This window comes from Cyprinus carpio, chromosome B22 (assembly GCF_018340385.1).
Source record: "Cyprinus carpio isolate SPL01 chromosome B22, ASM1834038v1, whole genome shotgun sequence".
NCBI classification, from domain to species: Eukaryota; Metazoa; Chordata; class Actinopteri; order Cypriniformes; family Cyprinidae; genus Cyprinus; species Cyprinus carpio.
The window spans coordinates 33,113,731-33,130,482 of NC_056618.1; the positions used below are offsets into that span (position 1 = coordinate 33,113,731).

The following is a 16,752-nucleotide window of genomic DNA, read 5'->3' on the forward strand; positions in this document are numbered from 1 at the left end:
CATTTGACATCGATTTAGGTAGTCTTGGGTATTGGTGAGGTGTATAATGGATTGGTAAATTTTCTAATTACTCGTGAAGAGTGAAGAGGAAAAAGAAAGAGTTCAACATAAGGATAAAATCAAAGCACTTGTGATGTATAAACGTAGGATTAAACTATATTTGACTTGATCATAAGCAGCCAGTGAGTCAAATATGAGCGCAATCCATGTCCATGACTGACGGGACGCTGCAGGACCTAACCAGACCTTTCATTAAAAACTGGTAACCAATTAAGAAATACAGACCTCTCTTAACGATTGTACCGTCTTCATGTGGAGGACAAACACAGTCGCCAGAAAAGGGTCTAAAATGCACTCATATATCTGGGTGAATTTCATAAAACCTGTCAAGAACTTCTTTATTATTGTTATTAAAATGATTTATTCATGTTTTCAGTAAATCGACAGAACAAAAAGATGTTTATTATTTGGTTACTTGATACACAAATTAAGTTTACATGAAACAACGCTTTCGAATATTGTATTATTTATTCATTAATGTAATGCATCTGGATGTTTTATTTGAGATTGTGGATTTTATTCTCAGTTTTCATCTTACAGTAAAGGGAGGTGTTTTTTGCATTTTGGTAATTAGTGAATTAGTGCATCTTAGTAATGAGTCATGATATTCTTTACAGTACAATATTTTTGAGTATTTATTTATTTTTGCATTACTGTAACAAGCCTGAATATCTATTTTTGTTTATTTAATACGAGTTTATATTTATTGACTCATTTATTTCCAGAGATTTTTTATTTTTGCATTATGGTAAAGGGCCAGAATATGATTTAGTATTTTGGTAATTAGTCAAAATGAGTATTATTAGTAGTAGTAGTAGTATTAGAGTAATTGAGTCATTTACCATTTAAGTAATAATCATTTTGGATTAAAGTAATGAGCAAAATAAATTTCATCGTACATGTTCTCCCTTTTGATTTTGAAGCCCAAATATGACCTAGACAAGTTCTTGTCAGGATTTGCAGCATTCACCCATTTAGCATGTTTTTAATACAACCTACATATCTATTGTGTGAGTATTCATGACTATAAATGGATAAATACACCAGAATAACACCTGCGGTTTCAAGCTGGGTCAATATGTCAAAATGATTACTTTTTGTATTTTATTTGGTACTACAGGATAATTATGTTCTTCAGTAATCACAGAAACAAATAACCCCATTATAATAGCGTTTAGAAAAAAGAAACAAAAAAGGCAATCAAAACAAACAAAGCTCAGTAAGGAGGAGAGGTCAAAAACCGTCAGAACTCTTCAGCACCTTTAAAAGCTTCTGCAGAGACGACAACAACAAGGGTTCGGTCTACTGATCAGTAGTTCTCTAGCTAGTTCTGTAATACTCACCTGTTATATACTATTAGTGCCAATGTAATTAAACATGGTTTTGAGAAGCCATGCATATACAGTAGAGCTCATGTGAGCGGTGTGTGTCCACATCTGTGCCCCTTGACCAGAGCGCGCTGTTCAGACAGCATTAAACCAATAAGGGCGAGTGGGGGATCAGAGAGAAGACGCTGGTCAGTGGCCTCCCACGCTCTCGCCACAGGTCTCTTTCTAGCGGTATGTCTGTTTATATTTTGAAAGTGAGGGATTTGGCAGATATGCGTGGCATTGCGGTGTCGGGGGGGGTGGAAACACGGGGTGGAGGGGAATCCTGGAGCTGAAGCGCCTTCCAGACGTTCATGGGACGAGGCAGGAGCTGATGGACAAATCGTGACATCCTTATGATTCCAAGGAATCTGCTGGAATGGATGGAGAAGTTACTATTTATTTCATTATATCAAAAACATTTAGATTTCTTTATAAAAAATATATATATATTTTATAAAAAAAAATAAAAAAGTCTTCAGTGTCACGTGATCCTTTAATATTTTTTTCTCCACTTTTGAAGTAGTGCGCGTCATTTTTTAAACTTTATTATATATATATATATTTTACATATTTGGAATTTAGAATTTTATGTCATCTTTTGTTGGCACTAAAACTAAAAACCACTTAAAACAGAAAAATAAAATAAAATAAAATATTATTCCATTAGTTGAAATTATTCCAAGATCATAAATGCAATGAAAAATAAATGTGATCCTTTTTTTGTGATCAAAAAATATTCATCAAATTTGATACATAAAAATGCAATTTTTGAACATATTTTGTCTGAAGGTTCAGTAAACTTTTTTTTTTTTTGTTGTTGTTTGACTCTTATTTCATGTGTCAAGCTCTCCAGGATTAAACAGGGTAAATATGTCGGGTTAAGCGTTTATTCATATCACTAACCCCAACGCTTGACTTATCAAGCTCCGCTAACAAGCAAAGTGTCTGCTCTATTTTGAAGTATTTTGTCCTAAACTGATCTTGAGAGAGCATCTGGAAACGCTTCCAGCATCTCGAGGGACCTCTAGAGGTCAACAGACCGTGCCTGAAGACTCTTCTTCCAACAGAGTGAAAAAACCTTCACACAACATGAAATCGATGGATCATAGTTCACTCAGAGCATGTGAAAGTTTCTGTTTGCGTGCAGATTTAAAAAAAAAAAAAAACCATTAGACTACATGTACAGTCCAGCGCAGGTCAACAGAGTTAAGAAGTTTTTTTTTTTTTTAAGTTTTTGTTTTGAAGTAATATCATTAGAGTTGATTTATGGTAAAGTGACTGTTCATTTACCGTCTGGTGGGGGGTCGTCGGTGATGTCCTCGGTCTCTGTGTCGTCCTTCATCTCTTCGTCCTCGTCTACCTCCTCCTCCAGTTCACTGGCGATGAGCTGCCGAGCTAGTTTAATGTTCATACCTTCATTATAATGCATCTTCCTCATCATCTGAAACTGCTTCTTCCTGGCTGAGGAGAGACAAACATGTACAGCTCTAAACACGAGAATCCACTGATTCACTGTTCTCCTTCCACACAAAGCTACATCTTTACTTTAATATATATTTATATACTGTAATTTTTATAGATATAGATATGTGTATTGTACGTGTACTGTATGTATTTTACTGTGTAACACTGCATAAGACTGAGAAAACTGAGGAAAAGAGACAAAAGACAGGGTTGTGGAGCAGTGTTCGTTTGAGCCACTGGCTGACGGTGCGGTGAACTGTGCAAATGTGCAATCAGTGTGAGAGGAAACCGAGGTGAATCTGAGGTCAGGAGAGACGGAGACACGTGTCTCACCTTGCTCCTCCGGACTCAAATCCTCCTCCTCTTCCTCACTGCTCTCCTCCTCCTCCTCCGGCTCCTCCATGAAGCGAGATTCTGCGCCTTCCGCTGCTGCCGCCAGCCTGAGACACACAGAAGTCAGAGAGAGTTTGGGGTTTTTAATTCTGATTCAGATATATTAAGCCACAGGACTGTGCAACAAAGCTTTATTTCCTGTGGCAGCACAGTAATGATAAAAGCATCAATTACACACCTAATGTGCATTGCTGTTGCACTAATGCTAAAAACCTTGCTGTCTTTGTCATGAATTGAAAAAAAACCCACTAAATATGTAATTGCCCCAAACATCCATTTAAGTCTAACCAAAATCACTTTATGCACATCATACTGTATCCATATCGACGACTTAGAAGTAGAAACTAAGCAGGAGGACTTGACAGCAGCTTGTGATGGAAAAAACAGTAAGTTCTTCAATTAATTTGACTCCGATGGCCTTCTCATTGCTAATGTTAATAAAACACAACTCAGTGTGCAGCTTATTAAGAAAGTTCTTCATATAACCTGGTGGTCTTTGTAGTATTTTCACTGTTAATGTGATCAGATCTCTAAGGAAAGCATCTCTCAGGAGTAACCGGACACACACACACACACACACACACGGACACACACACAGTAGCCCCAATGAATGCTGGGTAGGAGAGCATAAAATACACATGCCTGAGGGAAACACAAGATAGAGTGGTGAAAGAACGAAACAGTAGGAGGATGATGACAAAAGAGACAGCAGAGATACAGCCGGAGAAAGAAAGTGAAGGCTAGCGGGACGGAAGCAGAGCGGTTGTATTACTAAGAGGTTTGGGATGCTCTTATTGGACGCTAACATCAGCTTCAGATTCAGTTACAGGCCTGCGGCAGACAAACCACTCACTCACATCCATCTCAGAGCTTTTAAAGACACAGATCTAGATTTAAACATCCAAATCCTGGATTAAAATTGACCTCTTCTATTCATTCAAAGACTTTAAGTGCCTTTCTGTCCGGGCAAGAAAATCTATAAACATTCTGGTGGGAATTCTTTCATAAAATCAAATAGTCGCTGTGTTGCTTTAAATGAATAGGTCACCTAATAACAAAAATCCTAAATCAAACAGTGAGAGATCAATGACATCGAAGCACACTTGTTTTTGCATTTATGTCATAACACAGTGTTGTGGATAACACATTATAAGTAACGCCAGTTACCTACTTTTTTTTTTTTTTTTTTTTTTTTAAGTAACACTACTTTTTAGTTTACAACAAATATATCCGAGTTACTTTTTTTCAAATATGTAATACAAGTAACTTTGTTTTCCCATTTATTCACAGACTTTTGGGTTTTTTGTTAAGTAAGCCCAGCCTAGGTGACAAAAAGTAGCGTAAAGTAACAATGCATTAATTTCCATAAAACGTAATTTCCATAAGTTATGCAATTAGTTACGTTATTGAGTATCACAATATCATAATGCATTACTTTTGAAAGTAACTTTTCCCAGCTTTGCTCCAATGAGGTACGAAATTTAAGGCAAACCTGAACAAAGCCGCGTAAATGTAGGCTATATGGGCTTGAACGCATCCAAAAGCATGGTCGCAATGTAACATTTTCCAGCTGACCAATTATTATTCAAATAAACAAAGCTTTTATACCACACTTATCATAATCAGAGCTTATAATTTGTAAATAAATAATTGTTTGATACAAAATTAAAAGGCGCTGAGACCGACACTGACAATACATTTTCCAGGAGCATTCAATGATGTCACTAAACGGTGATGCCACAACAATAAGAGCATCGTTCACAAGTTGCTGCATGGACCTTACTAGACTAGGGCACAGGTTTTCAAACCCTGGGACAAAATGGGATGCTTTAAGGAAAATGTATAGCCTATGAAAGACTAAAATAAAAATAACAATGTTTTCATTTAAAAAAAAAAAAAAAAATATGCAAAATATATCTGACTTAATTATGCTGACAGATTTAAAACAGAAGTGTGGCGTGATGCTCCATATACAAGTTCACGGAAAGGAAAGGATGACAACGCGCATTTTGTTTGTTTGCTTTATTTTACAAAGGCACAAATCTTGTTTTTATTTTGAGTGTGCAAAAATAAAAGTAAACCTTTTTGCGGATTTTATATATATATTACTCCAAAAATTGAGTTTTTTAATGTTTCAGCTGTTCGACCGCGCCTGCATCTCGTGCGAACACACACACCACAAGTGGCTTTTGCACATGCAGACAAGCCGGTAACTGCGTGCCGCTGCAATAGATGCATTTTGCAGCATTAAGATTAACGATTTATCGATTAATTGATCGTAAATTTAATCGACAATCAATCATGGAAATCAGCGAAATTGACATCCCTACATGGAATACATAAATATTATTCCACCTGTTGCATAAATTTTAGGGTCTCCACATGCAGGACTCTGTGTGGCAGCATTTAAAACTGTCCGAGAAAGACGCAAAAATGATTACAAGCACCGACAGCGAGAGACTGTTTAGGACTGCATCGCATGTCTTCGATGAGAAGAGGAAGGGGAGATTGTTGCTGGTTATGGTGTTATGATTGAAATCGCAAAATGTCCTTAAACAATTAGTAAATAAACTGCAGAACGTTATGTTTTCTAATACACGTACAAATGCACTGACAGCGCTGCACGAACTCGCCTCACTATCTGCTTGTTAACCATTTTTGATTGAAGTAGAAATGCACTGACAGCGCTGCACGTATTCGTAATGAGACTCATTTATTAATCTGCTTGTTAACCAAAAGAAACACTGAGGTCTTCCTGCACGTTTCCGCCAAAATAAAAGTTGAGAAAAAGCAAGAACTCAATCGACATTCATAAATGTTAGTATTGTAATTTTACTGTTATTCTGTAAAAACATAAAAAGTAAAACAATAATAATGATAATAATCATTACGACAGCTCTGTTAATACATTTATTATAAAATTCACACAGTGTTCAAATTAGGATCTGTAATATTTTCTAATGTTTTAAAAGAGATCTCCTCTGCTCAGCAAGGCTGCTTTTAACTGTACAGTAAAAAATGCATGCCTAATTCAAGAAGGGGCTCTGATGGCCAAAAAAAAAAAAAAAACAGTATTTTACTAACTTATTCAATTTTAAGCTAAATTGCTTTGTTTGTATAGTGTCTGCTAGAATTTTCATTTTGGTGCATCCGTAACTGAAATGCCAGGAAAGCAGCGTGTTTGAGTGGAACTCCCAACAGAAGCAGTCAGACAGAAGACGCTGGGCAGACACTACTGTGAAAGCGGTTAGCAGCTCTGCTTGAGTTGCTGTGACCGTTGATTTGCCTGTAGGCTGTGACGTGACATCTGTTCGGACTTCTGGTTGCTCATGTATTGTTAACTACATTAAACTAACAAGGCAGCAGGAAACCAAAAATAATAGAAATACCCTGTTCTCACAGCTGTTGTATCTTAATGAGCTTTCCTTACACAGGTTACTTAAACGCACTCCATCACTGTGAATCCACTGATGTCAAGGCAGACTTGACTGACGTCACAAGAACGTGGCAGGAAAAATGCAAAGGTTTGGGACAGCTGTGATCCATCATGTTACCAAACATTCCTTTTTGAAATCGATTTAGCTCTATTTCTGCTTGATTTTCAAATGGACTCTATTTATAGCTTTCAATGGATATTGTGCGTTTTTATCCATCAAATGCTCTGTCAAAGCTTTATCTAGTGTGCAAGCAGCCTAATCTTTGTGTAAACAACATTTCCTTTTTTTCAGAAAAGAGGGCTCTGTGCACAGACTCCGTTTCATCCAGTGTAATGTAAATAGAAAAAAGAAAGCACCACTATTGCAGTGTTTTAACACACAAAAAGTTAAAATGGGATATATTTCAGCACTCTGTAAAGTACAAACCACAGTTGTCCAGTTATCAGTATTAAAATAATAAAAAAGTGATGTTTCTTCAACTAAAGACACTTATGTCCCAGAATTTGATTTTGATTAAATATTTTATTTTTTTCAAATTAAAATGATTTTAGAAGTAAGAAGATGCCTTTATTTATTTATGTATATGAATTTTTATAATTGCCTTTTAACGCATAGATTTTCTGGTTTTACCCCTTGGCCCAAACACAGACTTTTGATCTTAAACTAAGAAAACCCATATTAAAATTACAAAAGCATTTCTATTACAAGCAGTTTCATACAACTTATGACTTCTGATATAAGTATGGAGTATTGGTGGGGTGTCACACAAATTTTGGAGCCTAAAACATTTTGAGAATCCCTCCACTACCCTTCCATCCATCTCAGATATAGCAATCATGCATCACTTACTTCTTAGCAAGGTCATCTCCGGGTAGGACTGTGTTCCCGTCCGAATCGCTGAGTGCCCCCTCATCCTCGTCATCGCCGACCATCCTAGAGGGACAGGAGATTTTTGGCTGATTGCCCGAAAGGAGAAAGACAGCATGACCTTTTCCGCAAATTTGCCCTGTCATATTGAGTTGCACCCTCAGTGCTGCTCTTGTATTATGCAGACAGGGCAGTAACATATCCAGATAGTAGAGCTAAGCTTTGAACTACACATATCCACAATCCATAGAGCCTCAGCAAACGATCAGATCTTTAACAATTTCTGTTCTTCAGACTGTAGCTTAAAAGAATGCAGTGTAATCTATAGCTTATCGTCCATATCAGTGCATTCTTAATTTAAACTGGACTCACTTCTGGACATTTTCTCTGCACACTCGAAAAAGCAATTTATAGTTTATTTTATTTTTCTTAATTACTGTTCACTCAAACCAATTTGTTCTAGCAAGCACATTTTTATTTTCTTATTACATTTAATATGGTGGCGGCAGCTTCACTCCTGAATCCATGCAGTTGCACAATCACATTAGAATTTATATATTTATATAGATATAGTCTAAACAGCATTAATGTCATGTTTTGTGTGCTGCTTACCTGTGGTATGGCGTGCTGGGCTCGTCTATCTTCATCAGCCCATAGTCCTTATCTGCCGGGTGATACGTGGCCAAAATGTTCATTTCATCCCATTTCTGTGATTTCTTCCTACAAGAACAGACAGAAACACAAACCTTAACATACAATTATAGATTAGTTATTATCCCTGATGCAAATATTCCCACTGAGATCTGCTACTTCAAACAAAGGACTCTGCCCCACTTTGAAACTTTTAGTACCACCTTGGAAACAGCGGACACAAAAAAATAGAACCAAGTGGCATACATTGCCAAATATACCGAGCCTTTAGTGACATAAATTAAAAGACTGGCAGACAAGGCCCTCTTTCATATCTCAAGTAAATGTTTCTCAATGCACTGAAGGCTACAGTTATGTTACAGCGCTACACCTAGTGCAGTTTTGTAATGCAAACCACAAAGTACAGTTAATTTCAACCGACTGCCTTTCAAACCAGTGGACAATACCAGCATGAAGAGTCAGAGTGGGATGGCTTTATTAGAGAAAATTTATTTTTTCTCTCTATAGAATACAAGTACTAATAATCTGTTGTCTGTATGATCAGGAATTAGAAGTAAATTGAATCAATTTCAAATTTCTAATTCATTTTGTATTGAAGAACAAATCAATACAATCTTTGACATTTTAGTTGTAAACCAATGACTTTCGTAGTCCAAATCTATTCCTTCTGTGTTCTATAGTCTGATGAAAACCCTGCGAGTGCGTTTGGTGACATGAACGCCGCAGACGAGATCACTAATGCTTCCGCAGTAGCAGTCAAATGTGCCAATCCACATGGAAGAAGAACAGTTACACAACCAGCGTTCGGATGAGGTGCTGCTTTACAAAGCCATTGTGGAAAACCACTCAAACCTTTAAAATGGCAATTTTTAACAATGGTATTCCAAAGAACTGTTGTTTTGACAAGACGATTATTTTTGGATTGTCTTGGATGAAATCAGTGCAAGATTTACTGACAGAAAGACGAACAAAGCAGGACCAAGGACCAATCGAGCAATGCTAATCTCTTCAGAATGGATGTTCATGTCCCCTCGCTAAATAATCAAGAGATTAGTTTCATTCATGTTTGACTGCGATCAGCGGTTTATTCTGTATCACATGGGAGCATGCGGTGCACTGTTGCATTTAGTAGAGATCATAGGTTAGAAAAACAGTACATGAGCCTGTAGTGACTTATTAGGAGAGCAAGCACAACACAATACAAGGAACTTGTCTGCTGTTAGGAGACCCGAATGCTGTGAAAACGTAGAATTCAAACAGTTGTATCACCACGTGAAAAAGTCCTGGGAAAAAAAAAAAAAACAGTTCAGGCAAAAATAGGATCTACAAGCTGGTACAGGATATCCTCCTGATCTCTCAAGTAACAAAAAAGCTGCCAAAGAAACACTGCAGGTGTTTGAGAAACAAAACACACTGTAAGGAAAACAAGGCCCTCATATTCATACACGATAAAGGTGGGACATATACAGTGGAGAAGCAAGTAGAGAGTAAAATGCAGAATCAATATTTTTGGACATCCGTAAGATGGAATCACAGAATTTTATCAATTTCCAAAAAATGTGATCCTAATTAATTCTGTCTGTCACATAAACCCATTATAAAAAATATAACCCAAAATGTTCAAGATTCAGTAGTTAAAATACACAAGGTTTTGTAATAAATTCTATTTTAATTTCAATAATTTTCTCTAATGCATTATTAATAATTATTTTGTTAAAAAAAAGATATAAATAAGTGACAAATTATAATAAATAGCCTACTGTCAAAAAAACACCTGTCGCTAATTCCGTTTAATTGAAAATTTAAGCCCTTTTACTTCTTCATAGCCCTACTACGTATACAATTTTAAGCTTACTTTGTTTTCATTAGACCTAATAATATAGCCTAATCATTAAAAAATTTTATTTTGCAGGGATCAATGCTAAGGATTTTTTCTACTGGCCCGGTTGAGTAGTTAAATTTTTACTTGCCCTGCCAACGTTTTCACTGGCCCTGACACAAAAAAATAGCTAAGGATTTTTTCTACTGGCCCGGTTGAGTAGTTAAATTTTATCTTGTATTCTGACACAAAAAATTATGAGACACCAATATTTTAGATACCAATTACATTTTACAATTCTATATTACAATTCCGATACCACAGCAAAAAACACTAGCCAAAAATAAACAAATATAAAGTTTAAGCATTATTAAAGACAGCCAGTTCTATCACTCTGCAGTAAATCATTTAAACTTAATTCTGTAACAAACCTAAATTGAAGAGACATTCATAATAAACAGCATTCTAAATGCCAAGCCTAAACTAGGCATAATTTATTTAATAAGACTTAAATTACCAACATATAGGAAATGTGCGATACAAACTTGGTATGAATCTAAATGAGCAACTTCTACTCCAAAGCGACTTATATAATACAGCTCATTTCAAATGTTATATATATATATATATATATATATATATATATATATATATATATATATATATATATATATATATATATATATATATATATATATGTCCAATATATTGGACAAAATTTGCCATTTTTTAAATTGTCGCAATCGGCCGTCTAAGTTACTGTTTGTCCGATGTGTCAGAAGTGGGACTTTTATTTTGACAGCGATGTAAATGCCAAATCCCATTCTTTGTCTACATTACTTTACTGCCTCTGTTCAACAGTTTTGTCTAATACACTATTATTAGATTATTTATTTATGTCATTATAGATTTTAAATAAACACTTTGACATTTCATTTTTTGTTTGTTGTGGGACAAGAGATAAATTATAATAGTATACTACAATGAACAATACTTTAGTTATCTAGTAGTTTGGTGCATCATTTAATTTTTTATTTATTTTTTTAATAGTGTCTAATTTAGTGTCACTGCAGTCGGCTCCGCTGTCTCACAGGACAGGAATTCAGTAATAAGTGCCATTCTTACAGTGTGTCCTATTTTTCTAAGAGTGGGAGAGCTGGATTCAAGAACAATGTCTTTTGGCGAGAGAGAAATAGGAGGCAGAGGAAGCTGCAAGCCAAAAAGCACACCTACATAAATCGACACGAGCCATACTGACAACACAAGCTCTCCAGAACCAGGAGGTTTAGGACTTCCTTTATCAAGGTTTCTGAAAATCTAATTTTGGTCGACCTAAAAGCACAAATCTATACATGTGACGAGTATTGATAAAGCCAGTCGGCTCAGTTAACAAGGAAATGGGATCGGCATTATTTCAGTCGCATCCTTGACATGAGAAAACTTCTCTGACCTCCAGGAAAGAAAGAGCATCAGCAGAGAGTCACACATCCATGACTCCTAAGAGTGTCTCTGGACGAGTGAATGTCAAAATGAATGAGATCATTTTATACATGCGCCGCCCTTCAGGCAGAAAATCACTCTTCTAATTTTACAAATCTGCAGTGACTGCTGTGTCTAATGATAGCCAGACTGACAGGGCAAGTGCTGTTATTCCACCTCTGTGTTGACATGTTTTGGTTTGAATTAATGGTTAATAATTTTAGAGCTTCTTTAATTACTAAAGAAATCCTTTAAAGATATCAATGCTGGGAATGTCCTTTCACCCAAGAGCCAAAAGAAAGAAAGAAAATATCATGCATAACAATAAGCCTATCTTTAAAAACCAGTGATATTTTAGTGTCATTGATACACTTTTTTCTGTTATATATTTATTTATTTGTTTGTTTTATTTTAAGTTAAAAAGAAAAGTTGCTGAAATAAAAATCTTTTTATTTTATTTTAGTTCGTATTTATTTCAAGTGTTTTTTTATGGTTTTAATTTTAGTTTCAGTTTTGTTTAAAGAGTAACTAAACCCTAAACCAACTTTTTTTAGTTAATGATCTGTAAGAATGGGGCTTTATTAGTGCTGTTCATTGATTCGAGTCACTTTTTTGACATTTGAGTATAAAGTGTTTTAATTCTACAATATATTGTAAAAATGTCTGAGTGCTGCCCTCTTCAGGTTGAACGGTGGCTACTGCAGTTGATTTTTCCTATTGGATGTTTGGGGTGGTACGTGACGTAAGCGGTGGCAGGTGACGTAAGCAGTTTCCAGCTCACCACGCCCTTGGTACGAGCTACCACGCCCTTGGCAGTATAAAACCATCTTGTTACGTCAAATCACTGTAGCGAGTCAGATGCCGATCGCGATGTGGGAGTTAAGACCGCAGTTTGAGCCAGCGGCTCGAATTGATATGGCTCAGGCCCTGGCGCTGTGTCCACAGACACCTCGACATCCTCCACTTCAGGTGAAAGTGGGGGAGAAAAGTACTCTACTTCAAGTGAACGCTCTGTTGCAAAGCTACTTGCTTCACTACAGTCACTCTCCATTTTAGCGACAGCAGCTGTCAATTAATCCATTACTGCGGGTCTCAGGTTCACGCCCCACCCGCTCAGCCCCGCCCTCGGTTCGTCCCATCTATCTCCACTGTGCTCTGCCCACTTTTCAGCATTTCTCAAATATTGCCAGTGGGTGGAGTCAGGCTCTGACCAGGGGTTTAGTTACCCTTTAACTGTTTACAAGTTTACACTTTAACTGCATTTTTCAGATATCGCATCGGCCGATAAGTTTTCCTGTTTTGTCGATGTGCTCGCGGTGGGACTTTTATTTTGAAGGGGCTGAGAACATTTTCCCTCTTCATTGTTTGCTGTCACCTTTTAACGGTTCTAATACGGAGAGAAGTCTGTCTAATAATCAGATAGAACTGTTAAACAAAGGAGGTAGGTCTACACAAAAAACCTACACAAACTTCCCAGATTACTGAGTGCTCTGTTGGTTACAGTGTTTACTTCCTTATATATATATATATATATATATATATATATATATATATATATATAGAGGTCGGGATCGTTACGTCACGTCGCAATGCATTGTGGGAATCGCGGTACGGAAGTAGATGTACTGTATAGTAGCGTATAGTAGGCAGTAGGTAACGTTGGTCATTAATTTTGGTTATTTTTTGGAAAACGGTTCAGTATTGCTGTATTGTGAACTGCTGTAATCGGTCTCATGATCGACAGGGCAAACCTTATCGGCATTACACCACAGGGAGCAATATCTTTCATTTCAAAAGGGTGGGGTGGTCACATGAGTAACAAACAGGTGACAGAGGACTGTGGTATTCTTAATCATCTGCTCCTGGAGACTTGGTGCTGACGAAACGTGGGTTTGACATCAGGGACAGCGAACTGATGTGTGCTGAAGTGAAAACGCCCGTCTTCACACGAGGCCGCTGTCAGTTGGATGCAAAGGACGTGGAAGACACCAGGAAGATAGCGCACCTTAGGGTTCATGTGGAGAGGGTAATTGGTTGAATTGAAGACTGCTGTTCATATTGTTGTTAGAAGTTTGGTGAATATATTATGGCAGTTGTTTAGATAATTCACAGTAACAATATATTGTGCAACATGAAATTGATGTACATAGTTATGATGAGACATGTTGTGTCTGGTGTGTGTCTCTCTCTCTCTCTCACATTACGTTTTCTCTAGTTTTTGGCCAGTAAGGGAGTCAGTTTAGTGTCTGTATTCTTTTTTAAAAAATTTATTTTGACCCAGTCCTTAACTTAATTTGCTTTTTGATATTTTTGTGCTGACTGTATTTACCAATTTGAACAACTTGTCTCAAAAAAAAAGAAAAAAAAAAGAAACAAGAAGTCAGGTGTGACGAATTTATTTATGTCATTCTCCTGGACCGTAGACCTGGGACGTAACGCACAACATGTGTACAGAACATGGATTAGTAAACAATAAGAACAAGTGCAGAAGTGCAGAACATTTAAGTAAACAAATAAAAAATAAATAATATTAATAAAATTCATCACCAATCAGGCGAGGCCGACGTCACAACTGGAACGAACTTTAAAAATAGGAAGTTAAGCGTCTTGTTTTGGTGAACGTTCGTCAATATTATACCGGATTACAGAACTACCGGACGAAAACAGTGGATTATTGCACGTATGATAGACAAGCTTCATAGCTCGCAGAATCTGACAAGTGTGTGTGTGTGTGTCACCACTGATGCTTGGTTAACGTTAACATTACCTTAGTGCGAACGATTGTTTTCTCCACGTTTAATTGTGTTCATAGGGATCGATTCCGCCTATAACCTCGATTTTTTTTTAAGTAGCGTTGTTTGGCTTCATTATTAAGTTTGTCCGTATATGGTATAGCCAACTTTTTTTGTCACGTTCCAAAACTTTTTCTGGAGACCGGCTGGCTATGCTATTATATTATTACAAACCGGGTTTGCGTTGCCTCTAAAATGGCCGGCGTTATCCACAATGCACCATTCCATAACGTCTACGCCCGAGCTCTAGTTTTTGTGTGTGTGTGTGTGTGTGTGTGTGTGAGATTTTTTGTTTTGTTAAAAATACTGTACTATTGCCAAGTATAAGTATGTTTATATTATATGATATATCTTCATATAAAACATAAATATTTTCTAACAATATAAATCTTTGCTTTCGCTACTTATCAATTTAACACATCCTTGCTGAATAAAAGTTTTAATTTCTTAAAAAAAAAAAAAAGAATAAAAAAATTGACTGACCCCAAACTTTTAATCGATTGTGAATATTGTTAGAAAAGATTTCTATATTAAATAAATGCTCTTCTTTTTATTCATCAAAGAATCCTGAAAAAAAGTATCACAGGTTCCAAAAAATATTAAGCAGCACAACACTTTCCACACTGATAATAAATCAGCACATTATAATGATTTCTGAAAATCATGTGGCACTGAAGACTGGAGTAATGATGCTGAAAATTCAGCTTTCCATCACAGGAATAAATTAGATTTTAATGTATATTAAAATAGAAAAATGCTATTTTACAAAAAGTATATTTTACACAATATTACACTTTTTCCTGTATTTTTTTTAATCAAATACATGCAGCCTTGATGAGCAGAAGAAACCCTTGTAAAAAACATTAAAAATCGTTCTGATACCAAAGTTTTGAACGGTAGTGTATTATATATATATATATACAGTATATATATATAGAGAGAGAGAGAGAATGAGAGAGAGAGAGAGAGAATAGAGAGAGAGAGAGAGAGAGAGAGAGAGAATGAGAGAGAGAGAGAATGAGAGAGAGAGAGAGAAGCAATAAAAACAAGAACTTTAACCAGAATTTTGGCTTAAAAGTTAGGGGTGAATTAAGTCTCACAAATGCTCTTGGACATTTTACCGTGATTCGACCAGTTAATACTTAACATGTGATGAAATCACATTTATTCATATTTTAAGACACTGGAATTGATTTTAAGAAACTTCTATCCGTCTGAATGTCCTATTCATATTCAACTTAAATGTCTGCATGTAATAATATTCTTAGTAAAACGTTTTAAAGAGTTTTCAGCGTCATTGTTACATAACGTATACGTTTGCCAATGAAAAACAACAACAACCACCACACTTTCGCTACTCGTGAATCCATATTTCAACCGCACCACTGAGCTGAGCGTGTAAATAACAGGCTAATACAGCTGGTTAGTGAAGGAGAGGTGTTCAATACAGCAGCATGGGTTTGCTTGACATGACAGGTCGCTGGCTAACCTATTAGCAGCCCAAGCTACTAAACCAGTACTCTTACTGGAGCTGACCAGTTCAGCTCAACCTAGAGGACTGGTTCAGTGCACTAGCTGTTAACATCGTGCCAGAGTTTGATTGACAGGCGCTATAGCCGCCCCGTCTGACTGATTAAAGCTGTTTTACAGACTCGTTACTCACTCTTGGTCGTCTTCGGAGTTGATAGGGGCTCCTGGTTCTGGGGTGTCCTGGACTGGCTCCTCCGCTCGGGCTTTGATACTGGATTTGTTCTTCAGGATCCCTTTAATGGGTCGCGGTGCTGCCATAACCGTCCAGCCCACCTACAACTCCTCTTTTACACTGTTTACGCCTCAAACAGACGCCTCAAACACGCCGAGGCGCTTCAGAAACAGCACCCTGGCCTAACTTAGGAACCGCTGGTGTGTTGCTCGCCTGCAAGTGAAAGTTGAACGCTGTTTGTGACTGAAGTTTGCGATAGTCGATGACTCGGTTTCTGCCGGGGCTCTCGCACTTACAGCGAGGAAAGGAAATAGGGCGCCGCAGTCAGTCTCTCGGTGGCTGTTGTCGCGAGAGTTGCAGCGTTGCTATAGAAACGTAACTCTAACGTGTCACGCGATCGTCGCCATGTTTGTTGGGGCTGTGAGGTCAAGCAGAGGAGTCACTCTTGTGCATTTTATCAAGGTAAACCTCATCAGTTTTATCAGCGAGTGTCTCATAAATGCGTCAGAGATATCATAATGGATATGAATAGGTCTCAGTCAGGGTAGCGCTATATTTAATATTTTACAGGATTGAAAACGAGGCTGTACAATGCGTTCAATGGACTCTGATTGACCTATCGGTAAGCCCCTCCCCTCGAACGCAGATGAGCCAATGGCAGTCGAGTATAGAGAAACACTGGAAGATCCGAAGCTTTCATCGGTGTGATGGTGTTAAA

At 37.0% G+C, this 16,752-nt stretch overlaps 1 protein-coding gene across 2 annotated transcripts; it reads right to left on the reverse strand.

Moving 5' to 3' along the window:
* Window positions 1-1,640: 1,640 nt before the first annotated feature.
* Window positions 1,641-16,382, reverse strand: LOC109054906 (protein phosphatase inhibitor 2-like). 2 transcript variants are annotated; one of them, XM_042749082.1, is made up of 6 exons: window positions 15,996-16,382; window positions 8,204-8,311; window positions 7,574-7,657; window positions 3,228-3,334; window positions 2,721-2,891; window positions 1,641-1,801 (listed from the first exon to the last, which is right to left on the reverse strand). In XM_042749082.1, exons 1-6 carry the CDS (start codon window positions 16,118-16,120, stop codon window positions 1,782-1,784), a joined length of 615 nt encoding a protein of 204 aa, XP_042605016.1. In that variant the 5' UTR covers window positions 16,121-16,382; the 3' UTR covers window positions 1,641-1,781. The 2 variants fall into 2 exon arrangements, with proteins under 2 accessions (XP_042605016.1, XP_042605017.1); XM_042749083.1 differs by having other exon boundaries at window positions 1,641-1,798; window positions 15,996-16,381.
* Window positions 16,383-16,752: the final 370 nt, after the last annotated feature.